The following is a 27,640-nucleotide window of genomic DNA, read 5'->3' as shown; positions in this document are numbered from 1 at the left end:
GATGCTTTACCTCCACCTACTGGACAGGAGGAGGAGGATAAAGATCTGGGAGATGCCAGCCAACCGTCGAAGAAATTTCATTTCGGCCGCTTGTATTCACAACCTTATTCTTTTGGTCATGACCCACACTTCATGACCATAGGTGAGAGTAGGAACGAAGATTGCTCGGTAGACGGAGAGCTTTGCCTTCTGGCTCAACTCTCTTTTCGTCACAACAGTGCGGTACAGCGACTGCAATACCACCCCTGCCGCTCCGATACTCCGGCTGATCTCCTTCTCCGTCCTCCCCTCACTCGTGAACAAAACCCAGAGATACTTGAACTCCTTCACCTGGGGTAATGCCTCATTCCCTACCCGGACTGCACAATTCACCGGTTTCCTGCTGAGAACCATGGCCTCAGATTTGGAGACGTTGATCCTCATCCCAGGCGCCGTACACTCGGCTGCGAACCGGTCCAGTGAGAGCTAAAGGTATTGGACCGATGGTGCCATCATTCAGGACCAACCCAATTTGTATTCAAAGAAAGAATACAAATTATTATTATTATTATTATTATTATTATTATTATTATTATTATTATTATTATTATTATTATTATTATTATTATTAATAATAATAGTTGTTGTTGTTGTTGTTCAGTTGTTGTAATATAAAAAAAGAATGACGTAAAGGCGCTGATTTAAGTGATTGGTTAACACCGTTTGACGTAGCGACGTAAACCAATCCCGCTTCCTGCTGATTTTCAGCCGGCAAAACCAAAAGGCATCAAAACCATAGCGATCAAAACAGCAGCAACACTTGAACTGTGTCCTGTCGAAATGTGTGACTCCAGACGTCAGTGTTAGTGAACAGTAACAACACAGCGAGCCCCAGAGTCCCATAATTCGATAGGTTACCATTATCGGTGTAGTTCAAGCAGGCTAAGTTGCTATTGTCCGACCTTTGGAACAAGTGTCTTTGGAACTTGTGTATTTCTCTCGTTTGTAGGCAACGACAGTTTCTCTGTTGAGTAAATACATTCGTGATAAAATGGTTTTCTGACTGCTGAATGTATTTGTGAATCGTTAACCACCCAGAGTTGACCATCATGTCCACTGGAGATGTAAGAGGCAGTCTCCGTAAACTGGACACGCTACTGAGGTCCATTAAATACCCGAGAGACGTGGATTATGATGGGTACGTTTATATTGTACAATATACATTATATTTAAACGACAGAATAATCATACATCTATAAATATACGGTAATCAGCAATAATGCGGTTATAACACCGTACTGGCCGCTGCAGGTTTGCTGTTGTACTTGTATTGTAATAATGCATGTTGACCACAAGATAGCACCATTGTGTCGCATTACATAGCTATGTTCTCTTATACAGATCAGAGACATGATTTGTATCCTGTTATAATATCTAGCCATGTGTGCAGAGCTTGTTTATTTCATTACAACATGTGTACAATAGCTCTATTTTTGGATAGTCAAAGTGGGGTCTACTCTGGGGACACCCAGGGTCCCCTGATGAGGTTCTAAGGGGTCCCCAGCAAAATTGGTTAATATAACACCAGAAACAGTTCAACCACTTCATGGGGAGTGAGGGCAAACACAACAGCTTGTTCATCACAATTCCATGTCTATCGCTAGGTGGAAAGTATTTAGGGCATGGCATAGCAGTGGCATCCGTTCCCCTCAAAAAAGCCCATTCAAGATATTTCCAAAAATATTCATATACCGGTATACATTATTTTAAGCCTAGAATCAAGCCATCCAGGCTTGAGCAAAACAAAACAAATGGTATTTATTAAATACAGTATATCATATAATTAAACATAACAAAATATATAAACATTTTTGCCACCGACATACAAAATGAGTGGACAATAATAGAAACAGATCTGTAACTCAGTACAAATGGACCCTTATGGGCCATTTGGTTCCATTTGTACATTCTCAGAGTTAAGTACCAGTTGGACTCCTAATGTGTTGTATACATATTCTGAATGGTGTGTAAATAGGAAAATGTTAAATTTTCCACGGCCAAGGCCAAGTCTTGACCTGTTTGTTTTTTATGTTTAAGCTGCATCATTCATAGTTTTCAGGGGACACACAGATCAAATATACAGACATAGACATATACACATACATAAATCAACAGGTTGCCTATTTAGGCAAATCATGCATTTACTGTATGTAGTGCTTTTATCCAAATCTATTTACATAGAGATTGTATATTCATAATTCATACACCAATGGCGGACGAAACCATGCAAGGCACCAACCTGCATATCGGGAGCAATTAGGGGTTCAGAGTCTTGCTCAAGGACACTTAATAAATAAATAACAGAATCAAATATGGTTTTGAGGCTGGCTGGCTTGATTCTAGGCTCAAAATAATTGATATGTAAATATTTTTGCTAATCTCTATTGGAAAATACGAAAGGGCTTTTTTGAGTGAAACGTCAAAAAGGCCGCCACTGCTATGCCCTATGGGTCTTAAGTGGTTAACATGTGAGAATCCTCTTCCCTTCGACAGCCTATCAAAAGGAGACCCGTCCGCTTTTCTACCAATAGTGAACTTCACCCTGACGTCTTTCTCTCCCTTGTTGGCCGAGGAGCTGGTGGGGGCGGGGCTGGAGCTAACTGGCAAAACGGACCTGAGATTCACTGATACTGTTTATAAAGTAAGATGAGTTCAAACTGAATCATGATTCACTGACACTGTTTGTAAGATGAGTTAAAACTGACTCATGATTCACTGACACTTTATAAAGTAAGATGAGTTCAAACTGACTCATGATTCACTGACACTGTTTATAAAGTAAGATGAGTTCAAACTGACTCATGATTCACTGACACTGTTTGTAAGATGAGTTAAAACTGACTCATGATTCACTGACACTAGATGAGTTAAAAACTGTGTATATTTGATGGATTTACTTAGTAAATTAAAATGTCTACAAGCTGCTGCATATTAAGCTGCTTGCCTGCTTCTATGTAAACTAGTGCCGGGCTGATAGATGATTTTGGCCTGTATATGGGTTTATTTTTTTATTTATTTTCTCCCCCCCCCCCCCCCCCCCATGACATCAGTATTGGCAATTAAGCAGTTGTGTGTGTGTGTGTGTGTGTGTGTGTGTGTGTGTGCGTGCGTGCATGGCTGTACTTGTACATTTATAATTTAACAGGCTATTTTTTGGCTCAAGGTTAAAGTGGCAAGAAATAGTCAAAATGACATTCATAAAATCATTGTCTTGACTCTTGGCATGTTAATGTGCTCACAAGTATAGTAATACAAATTGTGTGTGTTTGTGTGCGTGTGTGGGGTAGGTGCTCAGGGATATATTCCAGTATAAACCGGTCCTGTCCAAGCAACAGTTCCTCCAGTGGGGATTCTCTCAAAGGAAGATCTGTGTCGTCTGTGACGTCATCAACCTGGTCCTGCAGAGATACAACCACAGCAAGAAGGTGTGTGTGTGTGTGTGTGTGTGTGTGTGTGTGTGTGTGTGTGTGTCCAGATTTGTCCAGATGTTTCTTTTTCTCACACCAAAAATAGCAGTTCTGGCTGAACCATACTTTCGGTTTTAACAAAACTTGGCAATATGGTAGAGGGCTATGCCAAACGGTGAGGATGTGAAGCACACGACCATTGGCAAAAAGGTGGCGCTATAGCACTGAATGGCGCATAATTGTACAAACGTCCCGCATATTTCACAACTTTCTACATATTTCACCACGTTTTTGCAATTTCACAGCATACAATCACATACAACCCAGCATATTTCATTGCATAATCCAGGATTTTAGCCTGCATAATCAAGGATTTTAACTTTAACGTTTTTCTGGAAGGTCTAAACTTACCATAATTTCACCTAATACTTCGGTAGACTCATGCGTATGGGCAGAGATTCTTGCATATTTAATTTGCTGCGGTTTGCCTTCACACTGTCATCCGTAGCAATTGGAAACGCAGCAGGGGGGACCTTTATCAATGTGTTCCGTTCATAAACCTAGCCTACAACACAGCCTACACACTAGTGAACTCTATGGTGATAAAATTTTACTCATAACGTGCATAGTGTCGTGCCGTCTGGGACTGGACCCCCCCACCAGCTCTCTCGCTCTCTCACTATACACATGCAGCCACGCCACGCACTTTTGGGCATGGAGGCACAGCGCTGAGCACACTGATATAACAGACAGCAGCGTAAAATGTTTACAAGTTTATCGAGATGAAAGTCCCTGCTCCCCAGTCCCCACACAGTGACAGCACTCCATGTTTACGGCACAGACAGACAGACAGAATATTCTGTAGGCTATAATACACTGCAGTGTTTTTATGTGTTTTCTTAAGTAATTGATTAATGTACTCGTCCTCATTTCGATCAGGGCTTCAGTCTCCTCATTCGACCACGTCTAGTATCCACGGTAACGGGACATCTTTGCGCTGCGTAAAATATGCCTTCTCCGTCTCCAACTGTGTTCAGGCAAGGCAAGGCAAGGCAATTTTATTTATATAGCACCTTTCATGCTCAAGACAATTCAAAGTGCTTTACAGAATAAAAACAGAGTGCAACAGTGCACTTTTCAGCTCCTCACCCGCCACATTGTTTGCTTCATTTCCTTTATTTACTGCATTCACACCTGGACCGAATCGTAATCAAGTGCGATTGGAAGCGAAGCGAAACCCCCGTTTTTGCTCGGAGTAAAATGTGGTTCTTTGATACGCATTAGGATTCGAATGAGCCTTCACATGCCTGCCAAACGAAGTGCACTTTCTGAAAATGCGCAGCAGGATTCGTTTTAATCGCAGCAAAGCTCTCTGGTGTGAATGTGACCTAAGTGTGAGAGACTGAAAATGGACCCAAATGGAAGAGATTCAAGAAGGTTAATTTATTTGTCGCACACTGCTCATGCGAGTATGTACAGTGAAATAAAATATGGGTGTCTGCAGAATGTCTGCAATAATAATAATTTAAAATAAATAAAATCAAGACAATGACAACAGGGTGCATAAGCGAGCAGAAATCTTATGGCAGCAATACATAATAAAGTGTTCAAAGAAAGCATTTGGCACAAAATTTGGAATGGAATTATACCATTCTATATTCTATGTCACTACACTTCCTGTCTTTGTGCATTAGAACATATATGAGTAAGAGACTCATTATTGCGCTGAATGATTGTTAATATATAGGCCTGGAAATTGGGTTAAATATATTCTTGAAACGTTTTGGAAATTCATTGGTAAAAATATGTGGGAACCCTGGAGGGGAAGTGCCATCGCGATACACTCAAACCCCTTTTTCATCCAAAAGAAGTTTGTGTTTCTAGAACGGGTTCCTTTTCCACCAAAAGAACTTTGGTTCTAGCACTGGTTCCTTTTCCACCAAAATAACTTTGGTTCTAGAAATGGTTCCTTTTCTACCAAAAGTACTTTAGTTCTATAGAACTGGTTCCGTTCTAGATCCTTGGAACCTTGGTGGTGCTTTCACAGAACCGGTTCTTTTGGTTCCAGATCCGAAAAAAGGAGACACTCTGAACTGGTTCAATGTTAGGCGGGATGGAACCGGTTCAACCCCAGTGGAAAAGGGGCCTCGGTGCCAGTCAGAAGGGTGTGGCCACTAGAGGGGCAGGGCCATCACGGTACACTCGGCGCCAGTCAGCGGGTCAGGCAGCTTACAGACCTCCCTCCAGCGGTCTCTCTCCGGGTCGAACTCCATGACGGTCCTCAGCGTCACCTCGCGGCCGTCCCTCCACCTATGGTGTTGAAATTGTGATTTTAGCTTTAGTCATCATAGTCTTTGGAATGTAACTTAATTTAGTTTTAGTCGTATTTTAGTAATCTGGAATGTTTTAGTGTTTTAGTCGACTACACCTACGCCTACGCCTACACCTACCTAATGCCTGGTTTTACACTTGGTTGTATCTGCTATTTTGTCTGCTATTTTCAGCATGCAACCAAGCATAAAATGACTTGTCTTTTAATTCTACTGGATCTCTTCTCCACTAGTCCCTCCCTGACATTTTAGTCTACTGTAGTTTTTATTTGTCCACAAAACTACATGCTTACTTTTTTTGTAGGCCTATTTCGTTTTAGTTTGGTGTTTGTCAGTAAAAAAAGGCAGTCGACAGACATTTTTCATTCGGTCGACAAAATCAACACTGGCGCCTCCTCCACCCACCTCGTGCCCCCGCAGAGCAGCACCATGCCCGCGGGCGTGCTCGCCATCCCGTAGCCGAAGGAGGTGTGGGCGGGGGTCAGTGGCCGCAGCCGTGTCCACAGGTCGCCCACGGGGTCGTAGCTCTCGATGTCGCAAAAGGGCTCGCGCTCGCCCAACAGCGCGTAGAGGCGGCCGCAGGCCGACGCCAGGCGGTGGCCGAACCGCCCGATGGACATGGATGCTCTCTGCTCCCACGCTGTGGCACCGGTGCCCCCCGCAGGCTCCCAGCGGAACAGCTCTCGGCAGGCCTGGGTCACAATGATTACGTAATCGTGTTTGATGGATTAATTGATTGATTGAAATATTTCACAGTATGCAGAATGGGTACATGTCAAACGAAAGCATAAGTCAATACAGAAAAGTTACTTTGAGGACCAGGAACATTTAAAGACATAAAAATATAACGCTTCTATGAAAGAACAAAAAATCATCATATGAAGAAAGAGAAAGGGAACATTATTGGAACTGTTCAATAATGTTCAAATGCCAAAAAAACCCTCCAATAATGAAATCGCTAATCGCAATTATTATAGTGACGATTAATTATCAACTTAAATGTTGTAATGCTGATATCATCTGGGGAGGAATACGTTAGTCCGATAGATTAGTGGCTCAGGGGTAGAGTGGCCGGATGGTAACCATAAGGTTGCCAGTTCGAACCCGGGCTCCCCAGAGTTAGTGTCAAAGTGTCCTTGAGCAAGACACTGTACCCCTAATTGCTCCTGATGTGCTGGTTGGTGCCTTGCATGGTTTCCGCCGCTATCGGTGTATGAATGTGTGTGTGAATGGGTGAATGTAATGCATAATCTATGTAAAGTGCCTTGGATCAAGGTGCTATATAAATGCACCATTTACCATTTGCCAATGGTGGCAACCGCTGGAGGCAACGTGGGGTTCAGTGTCTTGCCCAAGGATACTTCGACATGTACAGTAGACAGGAGGAGCCGGGACTCGAACCGCGGACCCACAGATCACTGGACAACCCATGCTCTACCTCCTAAGCCACAGCCGCCCCAGGGTTAAGACACATGTGTGGCCGGTTAAGGCTCACCCGTGGCTTCTGCGTGTGGTTAGGCGGTTAGGTTTCGTATGTATGTTTGCTTTCGCCATCTTTGTTGAAGAAGAGTCTGGGCAAAGACATGCACCCCATCATCATCCATACCTCTCGGCTGCTCTCTCGCACCCCCCGCTGGTCGCTGCCTCCCGACACGTAGATGGTGTCTCCCAGCACGGCGGAGGCGTGTCCGTGGAGGGGTTGGGGCATGGGCGTGGCCCGTCGCCACGTGCCGCCGCCCTCCATGTCGTAAAACTCCACCGATGACATCACGGAGGCGGAGTCTGTTTCAAGGTTATGATAGTTAACTAACAAAATGACAAAGTAAAATGTAATGAACAAAAAAACTCTAACTGAAACTATATTGTACAAGCTAAATCGAACTGAAATTATTGACAAAATGCCCATAGTTTTAGTTATTTTTTGTTGAGTTATTTTTTTTCTATTTACTCTGACCTTTTTGAATCCTTCACCTGCCAATGTATGAAAAAGCTTAAAACTAACTAGCAACTAGCAAACCCACTCTAAAAAAACTAACTAAAACTAAACTATAATGAAAAATCCCAAACTAAAACTAAGCGTCGTCTAAAAAAAACCTGAATTAAAATAAACTGAATTAAAAAACAAACCAAAAAAAAAACGTCAAAACGAACTGAAACTCAACCCAAACTATTCTAACCTTGGTCTGTTTCCGGGTGCGCTTGGCTCCGCCCCCCCAGGGCATAGATGACTCCTCCCAGCACGCAGCAGGCCAATCGGGCTCTGCCGTGTCGCATGGAGGCCGCCTCCTCCCAGCGCTGGAAGCGCCCGTCATATCGCCACACACGATTGGACGGCGCCACGGCCACCGATTTGCCTCCACCGTCCTCGTCCTCGTCTCCCGTCACCTGATTGGTCAACGTTAAAATTTTGACAGAAAAATATTTAAATGGTTTTAATAGTTGTGGTCTTTAATTTGACTAAAATTCCATTTAGTTTCAGTCATCTGAAATGTTTTAGTATTTTGTCTAGTTTTAGTCGACATATAAGTCGAAATATAATCTAAAGTTGATTTGTGTACATAGTTACTTTCCATCACTGGACAAAAGGCATAGTCGCACCTGGTCTCCACCAATCACGAAGAGGAACCCGCCCAGCGTGCACACGCAGTGGTTCTTCAGCCGGCCAATGGGGTCGCAGCCCAGTGACGAGCACTTCCTGGTCCGGAGGTCCAGCGCCAGGATTGGCCGTCGCTCTGGCCAATGGCGACTGGCACCGCCCCCCACCAGGAGCAGGTGATTGGCCCCTGACGCGCGCACCGTCGACTGCCTGCTTTGCCTGATTGGCCGCGCGTCTCCCAGCCCGTGATACTCCAGCGCCCGGGTCACATGACCTCGGATCAGAGGTGTGGCCAAAGCCGGGTGCATGGGGGAGTGGCTTAGGGCCGTGAGGTCATCGGCATCGACCAATCCGAAGCGCAGGCGGCTCAGCAGGAGGTTGGACCTGTGGCGTTGATTTTGACAGCAGATTTCAAGAGATTTTGGTTTCATAGAAAATGAAAATTTTTGATTGAAATTCAATTTAGTTTTTTGTCACATTTTTCGTCTGAAATGTTTCGGCATTGGTCTGGTTTTTGTCGACTAAATATAAGATTCTAGTCGACTAAAATCTAGTATTCTACTGTCGACTAAAATGCATTTAGGTGGTGCCTTGATGGTGTCGTAATGGCTGATTTTACACTTGGTTCCATGCTGAAAATAGCCAATGTAATACAAGGTGTAGGCTTTTAGATCTGCTATCTTCAGAGTGCAACCAAACATGAAATGACTTGTCTTTTAGTTCTAATGGATCTCTTCTTCACTAGTCCCTCCCTGACATTTTAGTCTAGTTTTTTAATATATTTAGTCTCAGTTTTAGTCATCATATAGCTTCGTTTTTAGTTAGTTTTCATCCGTGAAAAAAGGTAGTCGTCGAACATTTTTCCGTCATAGTTTTGAGTCGAAGGAAATCATCAACGACCTCAGCAGCGGCATCGGCCCGTTCTCGTCCAGCCAATCCAGACACAGCCTGACGAGCTCCGCCTCTCTGACCCCAGGCATGTCGTCAGAGTCTAGCACCGCCGTCAGTGATTGGACGTTGAGCCCCAGGAGCCCGCCCCTGTCGGGCTGCTGCAGCAAAGCCCACATCTTCACGGCGACCGCTTGATTGGCAGCCGCCAGGGCCTCGGGGAGGGCGTGTCTCTCGGCCAGGTTGGCGTAGCGGCAGCAGGTTCGAACGCAGAGGCCGTCGGTTATGTAGCGCTGACAAATCGCTATGGCAACGTCTATCTGGAGGTATCTGGAAGGATGGGATCATAACATTACATATCACAACTATTAACGACATTATTGTGATAATCAAAAATATGCTTAAAAGTGAAATTGCCACTTTTGTGAACCACTTGAACCCCCAGCATCCCGATCATAAGTTAAGTGTAAAGAATATAAATACGTAAGTACGGAGGGTTTAAGTGGTGCTAATTCATATAGAACGACGTAGGACAAGTTCACCATGAACTTAAATCGCGATACAATTATTATGAGCGTTCCACGATAAATGTTAATTACAATCACCTCCCTTACCTGGCGGCCTCTAGGACCTCGGGCAGGGTCGCGGGCGACAGGCGGAGCCAGCCGCCATACAGGAAGTCGAGCGCGGCACCGAGCCCCGCGGCCGTTACCGCCGGGATGCTAACGCGGTCCGCATGCCGCTCCGCTGTGCGCTCCCCGAACAGTGCGCGGAAGTAGTCGCTGGACGCGGCCAACAGGGGGCGGTGGCACGGGAACGAGGCCCCGCCCGTCTCCAGAACCACGTCGCACATCGCTCCATCCGCACGGAGCCGCTGGAAACCCGCCAAGAGGACCGCCCCCTGGGAGGGGCCAAACTGGAGGGAGTAACTCTCCATCCGATCACAGAGGAGAGGAGAGGAGAGGTGTGGAGAGGAGAGGAGAGGAGAGGAGAAATGGGACTCAGCCTGACAAGAGATGTGAGTGAGAAACGGGACAGGGATTAAGGAGACATTAAAGTTGAACGAAGGTTAAACTAAGACAAACAAAGTTTTAGAAAAGCATGAGAAGCTGAGAGGACAGCTAATGGAAGAGAAGTTACGAGGAAAGATGGTGGAAGAGAAACCAAGAGGAACGATGGTGGAAGAGAAGCCATGGAGGACAGATGATGGAAAGCAGAGAGGAGACACACGAAAACCAACGACCGCTCCATGAAGTCTGGAACAGAGAGAGAGAGGAGAGGAGAGTCTTCTGTGGACTGTGTGTGTGTGTGCGTGTGTGTGTGTGTGTGTGTGTGTGTGTGTGTGTGTGTGTGCAGGCATGTGACTCTTAACACCCTGATATATGAGGGTCAAACCAGCACGCACACATACACACACACATACACACGCACGCACGCACACACACAAATACAGTACGCACGTACGCACGGTGATGTTGTTACAACATCTTTACTGTTTGTTTGTTGCCCTTTACGCTGTGTCCATGTGGGACTATCACACACACACACACACACACACGCACGCACGCAGACAGACAGACAGACAGACAGACAGAGGGTTTCAGGACAGATTAACTCATTGGTTAAATGCAGCTGCTTGCTCACAGCATTGCCACGTCTGATGATTATCAGTGTCTTTGGGCTTGTTTTTTATGTAAAAATGCTTCTATGCTTCTAAATATTGAAGTGGTCCTTTAAGTGTTCCAGTTCCAATTATGTCTGCTCATTTCACTTGTTTAATCTGTATCCTCCTGTGTGAGTTCTCTCTCTCCTGATTGGATAGCTTAATTATAGCTTGAAATGCATGTTCTGTTTACTAAAGCTTGCATAGATCCAGACTCTGCAGTGAGTACTAACAGAGTATAGAGCTATTTATTTAGTACTTATTTTAACAAAGGAAAATCACCTTAACCTTTAACATAGATTTTCACAATTAGGAGAAGACACAGATTAGCTTAATTGGTTTTAGTTTGAGGTATGTTCAGGTTCGGGTCAGGATTTGTTTTAAATTGTGATTGTGGTTATAGAGGCGATTCGATTGGGCCAGCACAGGTCAAGTAAAAATATAGTTTTTGATGAAATAATAATATATATATGATATATTTTTAGGTCCCCGTGTTTCTTAGGTGTGCCGTGTATGCCTGTGTGCGTGTGTGCGGAAAATGGGAGCACATTTTCAACGTGTCTCATACACTAATGTGTCTTTCACCTTCACAGAACCTATTGTGGTTTGGCTTTAAGCGGCATCCCTCTCTCTCTCTCTCTCTCTCTCTCTCCCTCTCCATAGCATTACACTATGACCTGATGGCGACTAAACATAGCCACAGCTGTCGTGTGCGGGTGTGTGCGTGTGTGTGCGTGTGTGTATGAGAGATCAGATCAGATCAGACAGACTCTTTCAACTTTCATTCCCTCATGAATAGGATGGATTCGGGGAGCTCAGAGTGTCTCCATTATCTCACACACACACACACACACACACACACACACGCCAAGTGGATTATTTAGAGTGTAGAAATGGACTCGGGCAGAACCAAGTATTCTGTATACGCCAGGGGATGGGAGGGGTCAGGGGTCTGTCGCCGCCAGCCCTATAGAGCGTCGCAGTCCCGCCCCCTTTCAGAACGACGAGTGGCCCAGGAAATGATTCTCCATAAATTATCTCCATAGGCTTTTCAAAACGTATTTATTTAATGACCTTTTAAGCGCCGTACGAAGCCAACTCGAGTCGTGACTAATCATGACAACAAACACAATATTTTGGACCAAACAAATAATTACTAAGAAGAAAAACAACAAAACTTGTAACCTGCCGTTTTTTTATACTTTCTAATTCTTTGTTTGGTCCAAAACATTGTGTTTGTTGTCATGATTTGTCACGACAAGAATTGGCTTTGTCCGCGGCGTAAACATCTTTAAATAAATACTTTCTGAAAAGTCTATGAGGAAAATGAACGGGGATTTATTTTCCGGGTCTCTCGAGGGGGCGGGACTGCGACACTATTGGAGTACGAACAGTGACAAATATTGCCTTCCTCCCCGCCCGGCTACCATCCCCCGAACACGGGTCAGTAGTGTTTGTATAGATGCTCGACAAAGCCGGATGCACCACGGTGGATTCAAACCCACAACCTCTGCGGTGTTGGGCAGGGATTATGTACACAATTTATTGTCCTAAAATGTTGATGCCCTCACAGATATAGTAATACAAATGTGTCTGTACACTTGTACAAGAGCAGCTTAATAAAGTGTTGTTGAAATTAATGTGTGTTTTCAGACCAGAAGTATCCGTCCCGCCTCACAGTCAGACAACAAGGTGTTTGTACAACAAACAGATCCAGACAGTCTAGTAAGTAAACATGCATGACCTTGTATCTCCACATTTCAACTTTGAACGTTTGGTTTTTCATAAATGAATGCCCTATTTCATCATACAAGTACGTCACGCCAAAGTAAAATAGCCAGTCTACAAGCTCACAATGCGTCGCGTCATGAGCTTGTTTTTCATCGTCAAAAAGTGGAGAGTCCTGATTCCTCCCATGTCAGCAAAAACAAGGTTGAGGAGGAAAACAACAACTATGTGCTACCAGGAGATCTCCGTCATGTGGTCTTTTCAGTGGTTTATGATTGATCGCGCTCTTCGCCAACATATGAATGAATGGTTCTAGGTTGCTTAGCAACGGACAAAACCGGAAGTGAAAAGTCTGCCCCCATCCAAAGTCTGCCTCCTTCCGCCTCAATGTAATCGGATTTACACCAATATGCATTTATCTTGGATTGTTTTCCCAGATTGCGTTTTTTATTATTATTATTATTTTTTTTAAAGCACCGATGATGGCGGTGGGCGGCACTTTACACAGATAATTAATTAATTAATACCTGGCAGTTAATGAGTTTAATAGGTTAAGTAAAACATGTGTGTACTTGTTCCATCACTGGAACTACCAGGTGTATTCTGGCCAGGCGTTGGTGGTACGACACACAGGGCAGCCCTCTCCTCCAACCAGGAGCATGAAGACATCCCTTCAGTCTGCACACCACCCCTCTGTACCGACGACATCCCATCAGTCTGCACCCCACCCCTCAATACCGACGACATCCTATCAGTCTGCACCCCACCCCTCAATACTGACGACATCCTATCAGTCTGCACCCCACCCCTCAATACCGACGACATCCTATCAGTCTGCACCCCACCCCTCTATACCGACGACATCCTATCAGTCTGCACCCCACCCCTCAATACCGACGACATCCTATCAGTCTGCACCCCACCCCTCAATACTGACGACATCCCATCAGTCTGCACCCCACCCCTCAATACTGACGACATCCCATCAGTCTGCACCCCACCCCTCAATACTGACGACATCCCATCAGTCTGCACCCCACCCCTCAATACTGACGACATCCTATCAGTCTGCACCCCACCCCTCTATACCGACGACATCCTATCAGTCTGCACCCCACCCCTCAATACTGACGACATCCCATCAGTCTGCACCCCACCCCTCTATACTCACACAGCTAACAGCCGAGTACCAGGAACCCAAAGTAAGTCAAATTCACTCATAAAAAATCACACCCGTGTGAACTGAGTGGTGCATCCACTAGCCTAGCCTGGATCCAGGCTAGGGCCAACGGGGCTTTCCTAGAATTGCGGTGAGATCCATAATAAGGCGTTACAACCCAGCTTTTGCAGTTTCTGTTTCCGTGATGCGACGGACCGAGACGAACGCACTGCAATGTAACATTTCTAGCACCCACACAACCTGCCCAGCATGGAAAAAAGTATTTTTTAATATTTAAATATTTTGGATATGGCTGCATCGTATGCATAACACACACACACACACACACACACACACACTCTAGGTCGTCCTCAGACGAGCCCTCCATCGACGTTTCCAGTCATCTCGGTTCTCCATACATCCGGCCAGTTCGTTGGTACTTTGCACTCCTGCATCGCTCTTGAGTACATCCACGTATGTTAGCGCGGGGCGTCCTCGTGATCGATGCCCGTGTGTTGGTTCCCAGAGCACCAGTTTGCTGGCTGGCAGTTCTTGATGCCTTTGGCAGTGTCCTGCTAGTCTCATTCTCCTGGCTGCTATTTTCTGGCTCACCCTCGGTAGTCCCTCATACAGAGTCATGTTAGTGACATGTGACACACACACACTTCACAGTTAACTAGTGGATGCCTCTTCTGTGCTGCCGTGTGTTTTCCTCCAGACTGCGGCTGTGGAAGGGAGACTGTCTGCGTTGGAGTCCCAGGTAGAGAGCCTGCTCTGTGGGCTGGACAGACTGAGTGCTCTGGAGCAGCGCCTGGAGAGCTGCAGACAACCTGAGGTATGTGGACTCTACCACATTAAGACCTGAGGCCCGTTCTACACATGCCTTCTAATTTGGAGGTTCTCTCACTTAGGGGGCCAAGTGGTCTGCGGCCAAATATCGGTTACACACCAGCATTCCGAAGCCCGGAATAGATAGATAGATAGATAGATAGATAGATAGATATGGATATCTGTCATTACGGCACGGAATGGCAGTCATTGCGCTGTCACAGTAATGTAACTTTGGGAGTGTAGCCTACTGGACCCGCTCATTCCATTTTGTTGTCTCGAATCATCGCATGACAGTGCATGTGTTGACGATAACGCACGTAAGGTTGTGTGCTAATTCCCCCGTCCCGGGCTGAATGGGACTCGAAAAACCCTGTTGTATTTGTCTGGCACGGCGAAGGAGGTGGTGTAGGAGAGGAGTGTGTCACCCGCGTAGTTAATGCGACCGTGTTGATCCGAAATCCCGAATGGGCATTTGTATCTCAGCCTGGTGATGAGGCTGCATCCCAGCTCTATGTTGATGCTGAGAGAGACAGAATTATGTAATGAAAAGATGTTACATCCTGTGTCGCTATAGCCCGCGTAGGCTACGCTATCGCAAACATTTCGCCCTGTGTAGCCTATTCATGTGTCGCAGAGAGAGAGAAAGAAAGAGAGGAGGTCGGTCTCGGGTATCAAGCTTGTATCACTGTAGTATGCGCCGTGTCGGGAGAAGTTGTCCCCGGCCGACTCCCCGTGTGGCTCTGCTGCCTGCCTGGCAGGAGGAACAGTCAGCGAGAGCGCTCTAACCAAAAGGGGAGGTGTTTGCAAGCAGGGCACATTGAGGCTGGAGGACAGGTCTGTGCGGCGCTCGGTTCCTTGAGGCTGTCTGTGCATTGTGGTATTTTGAGATGGCCGTCTAAGCAAAGAGCAGTCTTGCTCTGTGCTAAGGAAGTGTACAGACAGACAGCTTTTCTTGAATTTAGAATAGATTTCTGTTCTGAATGTTATTGTGTTTCAGAATAAAAGTCAGACCATCACCATAAGCAGAGAGGAGTGGGAGAACATGATGAGTAGAGTCACACTGCTGGAAACACAACTCCAACTCAACAATACACAGGTGAGACACTGTACATTTTACAGTGTAAAGGCAGCTCCAGACAGCACAGACGGCCCAAAGTGTCGGGAGCTTGTCGGCAGGAGACTCCTGACCATAAGCTCCCGTTACTTACCGTTGATATCGGCTTCCAACGTGCCGGGAAGCCAATATCAACGGCAAGCAACGGGTTGATAAAGAACCGAGCATGTTCGGTCGGTTGCCGACCTCGGGACTTAGACTTAGTTCCTCCCGTTCCTATTGGAACATTGAACATTGGGCAACAAGTCCTCTCCATTTTCACAAGTCCTTTCCATTTGCTCTGGTCTCTGGCGACCCTTCTTGCTCCGTGCCAGCTGACACCCATCTCGCTAAGGTCTTCCTTGGCTGTCTGTCTCCCTGTCTAAGAGAAGAGAATTTGTTTTAACAAAATTCTAAATCTTAAAAAATATATATATATCTAACGCTAAAATCTAAAATGACACAGAATACGTTCAATGCTTTTAATGGGTTAACAACACTCTTCTCTTCTCTTCTCTTCTCTTCTCTTCTCTTCTCTTCTCTTCTCTTCTCTTCTCTTCTCAGAAAGAGAACATATTGGTCAATGAAGTCCCGTACCGCCATCAGTCACCTGAGCCTAAAGCCCCACAGGTGAGTCCATTTTTAATCATCATCATAAGCTATAATGAATACAGCTCTGCAATACAGTCATACAGTCTTATCCCATAATACCAGATTTGTTATAGCTGATTTCAGTTGTATAATATCTAGACACCAGGCCAAGAACACCCTAACTGAAAGGTTAAATAGGGACCTCAACTACATTCAGATTGAATCTTGGTCATAGATTTCATAGATAGACACTTAAACGCCAAATCAACTATTCACAGCTAGAGAAAACAAAGTGTGTTAATGTATGCTTAATTGCTTATATATGTTCTGAGCACATTAATTTGTACATACCCAGAATGGATCCGGAATGTGAGTAGTGACTTGTGTTATGTTCTTGTGCAGGAGGATGTGAAACAGTCCCTGGACAGGATCGCTAACTTGTAAGTTAGTTTTTTTCTTTCTTTCTTTCTTTCTTTGGAAACCTTGTATGTCCAAAACTGTTTTTTTATTTTTTATTATTATTTTAAAATTATGAAAAAATAGTGAAAATAGCCGGTCTTGTAGATGGGCTATTTTCACTACTTTTGTGTGATGTATGATGAAAAATATAAAAGGAACAATGGAAATATAAGGTCTCTGGCTCAAATGCAAAATAACTAATGGTCCTTGATATGAAAAAGATTGAAAACCACTGATCTAACCTGATTGATAATGCAATCACTGTGTGTGGTCTTAATTTTATGTCAATGCTTCATTTCTTAATCAGAGCAACCAAAATCCAATTAAGATGACCTTTCTTGTTCATTTATGTGATGTAAACGCAAACCCAGAAATGGTCTACTCTTCATAGAAGATAACCCATTTATCATATTTTGATTTGTTGGATTATTGAATTGAATGTGGATTTTGAATCAAAGTACTCACTCATCTTTCTCTCTCTCTCTCTCTCTCCCTCTCTCTGGTGTGTGTCTCTCTCTCTCTCTCTCTCTGGTGTGTGTGTGTGTGTGTGTGTGTGTGTGTGTGTGTGTGTGTGTGTGTGTGTGTGTGTGTGTGTGTGTGTGTGTGTGTGTGTGTGTGTGTGTGTGTGTGTGTGTGTGTGTGTGTGACAGGCTGAAGGACACGTCCAATCTTTTGATGAGTGCTGAACCCGTTATATGATTACATATTAACTTACGTTGCCACTGATTATTATGATCTATGTCAATGTTAAGAGAAACATAACGCAAGTATCATAAAAAACTCATCAAACTGTAGTTCAAATGTCATTAATTACAGTGAAGATGGCAAACTAACAAGAATAAGGTATACATTACACCTTTTGCCACATTGTTATTTAGTCACTTTTGGGTATACCTGTATGTTTTCTCCCCAATTTAGTCCTCCCTACGCACATTTCTGTGTTATCACTACTGTTGTATCCTACTGACTCCACCTGCCAGTGAGGAGCCCCCACCGGGAGGATATGGAGCCTCCATCCTACTCCTCATGCCCAGCACTCCCCGTTGACAGGTGCTACTAGGAGTATGAACAGTGACAATTATCACCTTCCTCCCCGCCAGACTTCCCTCCCCCGAACACCGGCCAATTGTGTTTGTATAGATGCTTGACAAAGCACCACGGCAGATTCAATTATACATGTTTGGATTAAATGATCAAAATCTATAAGAAACACACTGTGAGACTTGAATAAAAACATGTTTTTTTTATATACATAAAAACTTGTTTTAACATTAAATAAAGATATTAAAACTGCAATTCCTTGTAGGCTTATTGCTGAGTAAGATAGAAAGTGAGAAGAAAGTAAATATCTGGAGTATTAATGTAACTCCAAGTGTACAAATGGACCCATGAGGGTGATTGTAGTCAGGTCCCTGAATGTGGCTTTTAGGACAGTTTTAGGATCAGTTCTGGGGTCATTTCCATGTCCTCTTGCACCCCAAACCCTTAACTTTGAACTCCATGTTAGACTCATACATACAGTACATCCCTGCTTCTGGTGACTGATAATGTCCCTCTAATGTGTTTTTTCATTGTTACTATTTTCTGTAATGTGCATGACTGCATCAAACAGTCCTGTAAGTTAGTCCACGCATGAAATTACTAGCCTCCTCCCCACTTCCGTTTCGTCTTTACAGTCGCACAAATGTATCCTAATTATAAATACAAATCATCTAAGCATATATAGCTTGTTGCTTAGCAGAAAAGGAAATAACAAAATAAAGTGTAAAGATATATTGTAAAATATATTTTCGTGAACGGAAATAGCAGCTTCCTTACTCGATTTTGGGAGGTGTAGTTCCAGACATTTGGAGATTGTGGAATAGTTGTCTGGCTACGCGAGACTAAGGAACGTGTGTTTCCAATGAGTAACATTCATTAGAAGGACAATATCAGTCACCAGAAGCAGGGGTGTGTGTTTTAAATAAATAAGGTATATCTTTTTATTTCCTGAAAATGTTTTACGTAATGAATTTTCCAAATTAGTAGAGCCCTCATACAGTATATCAGACACATGTAATAAACATTTTTGCCATTAAGAAAACATATTTAACATTCATCATATATTTCACTATCAAAGTAAGCTAAAACTAAAATCTGAAATGGGATGTCCAAGTGAAAATAATATGTTGTAATATATTACTTTGACCAACATAATACACTTGTCCCTATTGCAGTAACAAAATAGTTAATACTATACAGATAACAATGCAGAGTTAATGATACAAATACTGTATGCACTGAAAATATTTAAAATAGCCTACAGTAATACAGCAATAAAATAAAGAACATTTCAATCCTGGTATAGTAGTCCAGGAATACTTTGGAGCTGTTGGTCTCCAAAAATGAAATTTCGAAGACTTTGTTCAGACTGTAGGCAGATCTGAAAATGTGTTTCTCTAATCTGATCTTTAGGACAGACTGTCCACACTGTTATTAAATCTGATTTTTAGGACTTAAAAAAAATACATTGTGGTGGGCTTGTAAAGTATGTCATCAGTCTCCAGTGAAGGACACGTTTTACGATAAAATACAAAGCAGTCTTCAGTGTCAAAGTGTCCAGACTGAAACATATGTTTAGAAATCACATTTGAATCACATGTCAAACCATCTAGGAATGTGATAAAGGGAATTTGCCTTTGGCACATTGGCAGTCAGTATAAAAACGATCAAAACATGCAGACCGCCCTGTGATCGTTGGCGTGCACCCCTCCAGGAGAGAGAGAGACACTGGCCTAAATAACCCCCAGGTTCTCATAGATGACATCAGAGAGGGCGGAGCAATCCCCTGCGGACCTGACCACCCCAGAGTTAGAGGAGGTGCAGGAGAGAGGAGGAGGCGTGGCGCTGGAAGACGGAGACGTCGAAGAAGAAGAAGAGGTGGCGGTGGCCGAGCTGGGTTTGGGTTTGGGTTTGCACACCTGTGCGTACAGGTGGGCAAAGGGGTCAGGCTGCTGGCTCTTCGTTTCCGTCTTGCGCGGCATGGGCTCCGTGTAAATGGGCTCCACAATCGGGCGGAGCCTGTCCGCGACCGGGCTGTAAACCTCGGAGTAAACGGGGTCCGGTGGGGAGAGATCGGAGCCGCCCCCTACGACCACGGCCCCCTGATGATGATGGGGGGCCGTGGTCGAAGGCACCGAAGCTGTGGGGCCGTAGTTGACGATCTGGGGGGCCGCAGTCGCCGAGGCGGGGGGTTTGAGCGGCAGAATGGTGGCGGGATCCACGTACACGGCCGTGTTTGCGTCCGCTATCTCCTTTGGCGTCAAAGAGCGGCAATCGACCGGGTCGGCGTACAAGGGCTCCGATTGGCCAGTGCGATGAACGGCAGGAGCGGCATGATGCGTGGCAATAGGAGGGAGGGGCTGGAGGGTAATGGGGGCTGGTGCTTGTCTGGGATTCCTGCCCGAAGGTTCTGAGTTCGGCCCGCCACAAACAATGGAATCGGCCGGCGTGGAGTAAGGGCTCTCCAAGGTTGAATCCACCGGTCCAACATCCACTCTGAGCTTGTTGTCCAGGATGGCGGCCATGTTGGCTGCGTCGGGGATCTTAGGCAGAGGCGAGCGAGGGCACCGATTGGTCGTCATCGTAGCCTTCTCGGCCTCTTGGCCCACGCTGAGCGCAGCGGCGGCGGGAACCCTCTGGCGCTTCATGGCTAGCTCCATGAGGGAGAAGATGTCGTCGTTTTGGCCCGTCTTAAAGGTGAAGGTGCCGGGACCCGAGTCACAGCGGCGGCCCGCCTCGATGGACAAGGACAACTGGAGAACGGGACAGACAGCCAAGGATGTCAATTAGACACAATATGACTCAGTGCGAGAGGCCCCGTTGACTTCCTGGAAACCCCTGCTAAATGATTTATAGTTAGGAACCAAATGGGTCTGTAACTCTGTATTAACTCCGAGAGTGTACAAATGGAACCAAATGGACGCCAACAGGTCTGTAACTCGGAACCAAATGGACCATTACAGGTAACTCTGAGAGTGTACAAATGGAACAAAATTACTGAACTTAATACCGCCACCATCTGATGGAGTCAGGTTAGAACATTTTTGCAAATCTTTGATTACATATAATTTAAAAGTGAACATTTTTAACTCAAATCCTTTTCTCGGGTGTCCCTGAAACAAAATATTTTGAGATGGGGGTCGGCTAAAACAACTGTTAGAAGACATTTGTAACAATCGGCCTCAGGTCCCGATGGGTTTAATTAGTTAAGTGACACAGTTGTGTGATAGACACATAATGACAGTTTTCACCTTGTCTTTTCCGTATCGTCTCAGCAGGGCGTAGGGCCATGTTAACACGCTGCTCTTCTTCTCTGCCTCTTTCAGCGTCAGCCCATCCTCCCCCACCTGCAGCCAGTACGCCCCCTGGAGGCCGCAGCGCGTCGCTGCCTCCGTCTGCTGCACCAGCACAGAGAACTGGCACACTGCAATGGACATGGTTCACAGGCAGCGGGCTTTTATTGTGAAGTTCACGTAGACTTGTATTGTGTCATTACATTCTAACACTAACTAAAGACTTCAAACCAATATGTTGTCTGTATACGTTCATTATTTTAGACGGACATTCATGACACACATAGAATGCTGTGTAAATACACCGGATGTAGCAAGAACGTCTGTAGTCCCTGTACAGAAAACTAGCAACATTACAAAAAAGAGCACATATAAACATTACTAAAGGCGTAAAAACAGAAGAGCTAAACACATATCGATCATTTCATAATGATTTTGAAACTGTATGATTTGAAACTGTGATTATGAAAAAAAATATATGTGAAAATAGTAGATCTACATTACAAGCGTGTTGATCACGCATGCATCGGGAGCTTGCCATTTAGCTGAAATGACACCACTGTGTGTGTGTGTGTGTGTGTGTGTGTGTGTGTGTGTGTGTGTGTGTGTGTGTGTGCGTGCGTGCGTGCGTGCGTGCGTGTGTGCGTGCGTGCGTGCGTGCGTGTGTGTGTGTGTGCGTGCGTGCGTGCGTACACACGAGCACGTGCAAGCATGCGTCATGCGTGCCTGTGTGTGTTCACCTTCCTCTGTAGAGACATAAATCTGGTTCTTCTCCATATGGAGTGGACTGCTCCCTCTCTGAAGAAGTGACAGACAGGGAGGGAGGGAGGGAGGGAAGGAAGGAAGGAAGGAGAGATTTAACTACATGGATCCTAGCGCCCTATTCTGTGGGTGATTGTATTTTAGCTCTTCCTTGGACCTCTGTGGATTATACAGAGAGTGACTTGAATTTGAATTTCTTTGCTCTTCCTTCCTACTAATATGTAGATTATTTTTTTATTATTATTTATTATTATATTTTATTCTTGTTTGATCTCATTTCACCCTTTACCCACTTCTTTACTTCTGTAAAGTTGTGACGTGACAATAAAGCTGATTCTGATTAACCTGACTCTCTTTGTGAGTCTCTGCATTTGCATTACTCCATAATTTATGTGTGACATGTCATGTGACTGTGAATGTGTGTCCCTCTCACCTGGAAGGCGACGGCACACAGTCTGGACACCCAGTCGATGCTGTCGTCTCTTGCGGCGGCAAACACCATGGTTCTCTCCTCTGTCTCCACGCAGAACGCCGACATGTTCTCCTGAAAACGACACAGAGACAAGGTGACGATTACTCCTGGTTCTGTGGTGTCACATCCATTGAATCTAGAGGGGGGCGTGTGTGTGTGGCGGGGGGGGGGGGGGAAGGGGATGTTGAAGTGCACACAATCAACATCACATGGCATGACCATGTCATAATACAATGGAAATAAGCTGTTGGCTTTCTTGCATTTATTTTGATGGTGGTGTATAATTAAGTGTATTTACGGTACATGTACACATTATCAATAAACATATCAGGTATACCTTGGGACAGGCTTCAGCGTGGGGAGGCAGTCTGCGGACACTGAGGACGTCTGACAGTCTGACCACCCTGATCTTCTTGTCCCCGTGGGTCTGCTGGTGCCTCCAGACCTCACCTCCAGCACCTGCACACGAGCGACACATGGATGCATGCATTAGGCCTAGTAGATTAAACAACTACGATTGGATTAGATTGGATTTGTCTAGATGAAACTAGATCAGATCAGACCAGATTAGATATGATTAGATTAGAATGACCCTAGACAGCCTGGGCCATGGCTCAATGGTCCAGGCACCTTGGCTGGTAATCCAGTCTGGCAGTGTGCCGCGGGTTCGACTCCTGATCCCGACAGCCTTTACTGCATGTCTTCCCCCCATCTCTCTCCCCACTTCCTGTCAGCCTACTGTCTGTCCCTCCATAAAAAAATATAAAAAAAAAGAATGGCCCTAGACATTGAATATATTTTGTAGAGTCAATTATTTTCAAGATATATTCTATGCCTATACTGTATGTTGACATGAGAGGGAGACAAAGTTCCACGTGGAGGTGCAGGTCTGGAGGCACCCTTTTTAGAATGGGCCTTGTGTCTAGATTAAGTCAGACCTCCTGTTAGTCCGACCTAGCCTGGCGCAGCCAGACTTCATCCGAGTATCGCAACGCGAGGCTAAGTCCGACCCGTGCTGCGGGTAACAAATCACCCGTGCTGCGGGTAACAAATCATCCGTGCTGCGTGTTACAAATCACTGTGCTGCGGGTCACAAATCACCTGTACTGCATAGAAATCCCCCGTGCTGCGTGTTACAAATCACCCGTGCTGCGGGTTACAAATCACCCATGCTGCGTGTTACAAATCACCCGTGCTGCGTGTTACAAATCACCCGTGCTGCGTGTTACAAATCACCCGTGCTGTGGGTTACAAATCACCCGTGCTGCGGGTTACAAATCACCCGTGCTGCGGGTTACAAATCACGCATGGCTTCCTGTGAGGTTACGGTTAGGATTAGGGTTTGGGATAGTGTTAGTAATGGTCAGACTAACGGGAGGTCGGACCAATGCCACACTACCGGGTTTGGGGTTGGCATGTAGCACAGCTCTATCTACCATACAGATTACGTTCTACTAGTGGTTGCTGTGCTACATGCCAACCCCAAACCCAAACAACCACAAGAGGATGATCAAGTAAGTCGTAGCTAATGTACTTACCTCCCCAGGTTGCATTCTGGATCTCCAAGCGTCCCACTGCGTTACTTCTGGGGGGGTACAGACCCATCCACACCTGCTTCCACTTCTGAAAGAAGGGACAGAATGACACGCGGGGTTAGATCACGTCTGCGAGATGCACTGGTACAACCCATGGAGGATACACATCGACAAACTGGCCTTGGAACGTCTCGGGATCCCCCAGGAGGAAGATACTAATGTTGCCCTGGAGAGGGAAGTCTGGAGCTCTCTGGTGGAGCTGTTGTCCCTGCGACCTGACGATAAGCGGTTGAAGATGGATGTCACGTTTTCCTTTTACTTTATACCTGATGTAAACAAGTCTTAGTGCTTTTTCTGATTTTATCCTCGTAGCAGTTTTTGTATTGACCTATTTACAAATGTCAATCAAGCTTGTTTGTTAAATGTAGGGTATATAATTGTACAATCCTATATGTGGTAGGCTTTATTAATGTCTGTAGTTATGAATGCCTGTAGTTATGTACATAGCCTACTTTATCAGCGGACTTCAACGCTTGAGCCAAATCGATAATTTAAGCATAACAACAATATAATTTGAACATTTATAAATCTCTCTTCAACAAATGGGAGCGGTGCCCGGAGCGGTGTAGTAACAAGGTGTTTGCGTCACAGTCAGCTGGGGCATTAGGACCACTGTGGCCTCAGGGAATGCCATTGTTTTGAGGGGCATAAGGCCAAACTGAGTGGCAACGACGGCCATGGCCTTTGTGGCCTCCCTGAAATCCCTGTCCACCAGTATCAGCCACTGTTTATGGATGTTTGCTCAGCAAATTCCTTCTCTTTGAAGGCTTGTTTGTATAAGGCAGGACCAAGTCTCTTAAATATTTCTCATGCTCTAACCTTAACCCCATAGTAAAGAACCCTAGTGTATACCTTGACATGAGCTGACAGTTCCTTAGTTTACGCAGTGTTTATGGCCGTACAGTACGCAACCCTAACTGGCCTCTCCATGGAGGCAACAACAACAGTCACAGCGGAGTGTGCACTTGTATACAGATCTGCTATTTTCACTAGTTTGGGTCCCGGCCGGGCAAACGTCTATTGTCTCCTTTGGGTCTCGACATGAAATGTCCGGGAACCACTACTCTAAGTGAATGTACATGTTACATGTGTGTGAGTGGGAGAGGGTTATGTTAGACATTTGACTACCAAAGCCATATTATACTGCAGGATATCACAAGGGAAAGAGAGGCAAGTTCCCTTATCCCTAGCTGTTACATCATGTATTTTAGTGACGGACAAACAGATTCTCCCAACCTAACCCTTCCTGGAAAATGTAGCATGCTGAAATAGAAGCCTTTATTAGTGAATGTTGAGTTAAAACTCATAAGTGGTTAAAGTGGAGCATGAACTCATAAAATGGAGCATGCCTACAAATAAATCTAATAAAAGAGCTCCTCTGAGACACAGAATGAGCAGACAGAAATTATGCCATCTTATGAGCATTAGTGAAGAAAATATATGAAGACGAGGTTGCAAATGAGCAAAGTGGTCCTTTTAAGTTGTTTTAATTGAAAGTTGCAATATTTAAAATGAGCATTGTGTGGAACAATCAGTGTTTGATCTGTATAGAATAATGTTTGAGGACAATTCTGTCATCACTATTCCTTTAAATCAGTGGTTCCCAAACCTTTCAGGTCGAGAGATTAGACATTTGCCTGGGACACAAACTAGTGAAAATAGCAGATCTACAAGTGCACAACGAGCACGTTGTGAGCTTGTAGATCTGCTATTTTCACTACATATTATTTTTATGGAATTTCTTAGACTTGTTTGTTTTACAATTTAAAAAATTGTTTGAAATATTTTTGTTTAAATGAAAATTAGATTGTTACTCGAGTTGTGACCCATAAAAATTGGGTCCCCGACCCATTTGTTTGGAAAACAGTGCTTTAAAGCGAACCTGATCGTAGCCTGAAATTGGAGCTACGTAGATAAGGAATGTAGATGGAGCATGAAACACAAGCCTCAACACAATCTATGCACTGGTTCCCAAACCTTTTTGCTCAAGATCCAAAAGAGAAATTTGCCCGGTACCCAAAACTATAGTGAAAGTGGCAGATCTACAAGCTCACAGCATGTGAGCTTACACACACACACACACACACACACACACACACACACACACACACACACACACACACACACAAGATGAGCAGACTAGTACAAGGAATGTGCTGTGGTAATGCTGCTCTGTCTGAACATGTGTGCTGTGCTGGGGCTTGTGTTGTAGTTATATTCAGTCACAGAACACACAGCTGTATGTGTCTAACACATGAACATGCTGTTAAATACAGGGATATGTTTACCCGTGGTGGGGGAAAAGTCTCAAGTATGGAATTCAAAATTGATTTGAGTTTGAAGTACAGAATGTGTGTGTTTTGTATTTGTGGATTTTGATTATTATTACAAAATTTGTAAGAATAATCAGCAACTACGTTTTCAAATGTAGTGGAGTAAAAGTACAATATGTGGAGATCCGAGATATGTAGTGGAGCCTTCTTGATAATGTGTATGGCTGCACACTGTTTCGAAAGATATAGGCCTACTGTATATTTCTTATCACTTTTGTGCAAATACAGAACAAAACACTGTGGCTACTACAAGGAAATAGCTAAAATGAAACGTGCTGAAGCCTATTATTGAAAAGGTGTTCTTAGTCTGACATACTGTCGATGTTGCTGTTATGCCCTAACGTCTTAAAATGAATAATGTAGAATTGTAGATTGATATGTTGACTCACTTTGCCAGCTTTCCGTGGTTGCAGGTAAACCTCTCCAGCTTTTATGTGAGCGTCCATTCTGTCTCGATGTGTGTGTTCTGTCAGGAGGGTTTATACACACTCTGACTATACACACTAACACACCTACTGTAGTTTGTACATTGTTGCGCAACAGGTTTTGTCCCATTTTATACTTCGGTGTTGCGTCGGTGACTGCCATTTATTTCTTTAATCACCCCCCTGCAGGGGGCGTATCAAGCGATTTATTAGCTGACACACAAGCACGCAGTGCCACACGCACACGCACGCACACACACACACACACACACACACACACACACACACACACACACACACACACACACGCAAGTTGTCGTTGGGAACTCAATACAATTTATATCAAGTTTTTTTTAAGAGAAATATCCGTTTAATCCTATATATTACAACGTGTAAACCTATAGTAAAATTTAGATGATTAATAAATGTCAATGCTTCACACAATAACAGCTATAATTTATTACCTAATATTTAATTTTAAATTAAATAATCATCCACAGCCCAAAACAAAGCATCACAGTTGTAAAATGTAATTTCACAGTATGTGCACGGTACTGCATGGTGGGTGTGTGTGTGTGTGTGTGTGTGTGTGTGTGTGTGTGTGTGTGTGTGCGTTTGTGCCGTGCGTGCCTTTGCAGTGGGGCTGGGAGCAGTGGGAGCGGGCGGGGGGGGATGAGCTGCGGTGGGATCCATAATAACACACGTGCATGTATTTAAGTCATCAGGTCGTGCGCGCCACCTCTTGGTCACCCCCCCACACACACACACACACACACACAGTGACGCACAGCACACGCTCAACAAAGCTACGCTAGCTGCTAGTGTTTGTTAAGCCGTTTATTAAACACCTCAGAATATAACTTTCATTGACATGAACATGGAGTTAATAAGAGTCGACAGTGTTTTTACCAGGCTGTGAAAAACTAAACGAAAAA

General features: G+C 44.7%; 3 protein-coding genes across 3 annotated transcripts; 1 reads left to right on the top strand and 2 right to left on the bottom strand.

The window, feature by feature from the left end:
* The first annotated feature begins 955 nt into the window (after nucleotides 1–955).
* Nucleotides 956–17,777, top strand: cep44 (centrosomal protein 44). The gene is made up of 10 exons (XM_080759022.1): nucleotides 956–1,177; nucleotides 2,533–2,680; nucleotides 3,327–3,464; nucleotides 12,577–12,648; nucleotides 13,248–13,853; nucleotides 14,529–14,645; nucleotides 15,639–15,737; nucleotides 16,299–16,364; nucleotides 16,728–16,765; nucleotides 17,435–17,777. Exons 1-10 carry the CDS (start codon nucleotides 1,089–1,091, stop codon nucleotides 17,481–17,483), a joined length of 1,422 nt encoding a protein of 473 aa, XP_080615148.1. The 5' UTR covers nucleotides 956–1,088; the 3' UTR covers nucleotides 17,484–17,777.
* On the bottom strand, nucleotides 5,621–10,197 carry klhl34 (kelch-like family member 34; the record flags this gene model as incomplete). The annotated part of the gene is made up of 7 exons (XM_080760481.1): nucleotides 5,621–5,756; nucleotides 6,182–6,468; nucleotides 7,383–7,558; nucleotides 7,954–8,161; nucleotides 8,375–8,756; nucleotides 9,273–9,590; nucleotides 9,875–10,197. 7 exons carry the CDS (start codon nucleotides 10,195–10,197, stop codon nucleotides 5,621–5,623), a joined length of 1,830 nt encoding a protein of 609 aa, XP_080616607.1.
* Nucleotides 17,778–19,546: 1,769 nt separating the features above from the next.
* dok1a (docking protein 1a) lies at nucleotides 19,547–26,808 on the bottom strand. Its single transcript, XM_080759849.1, has 7 exons — nucleotides 26,670–26,808; nucleotides 23,891–23,975; nucleotides 22,690–22,811; nucleotides 22,314–22,424; nucleotides 21,859–21,916; nucleotides 21,077–21,249; nucleotides 19,547–20,578 (listed from the first exon to the last, which is right to left on the bottom strand). The coding sequence occupies exons 1-7, from the start codon at nucleotides 26,724–26,726 to the stop codon at nucleotides 19,559–19,561; spliced, it is 1,626 nt and encodes a 541-aa protein (XP_080615975.1). The 5' UTR covers nucleotides 26,727–26,808; the 3' UTR covers nucleotides 19,547–19,558.
* Nucleotides 26,809–27,640: the final 832 nt, after the last annotated feature.

This window comes from Protomyctophum bolini (assembly GCF_963924005.1).
Source record: "Protomyctophum bolini genome assembly, chromosome: 3".
Classification (NCBI taxonomy): Eukaryota; Metazoa; Chordata; class Actinopteri; order Myctophiformes; family Myctophidae; genus Protomyctophum; species Protomyctophum bolini.
This window is presented reverse-complemented; position numbering and strand designations above follow the sequence as displayed.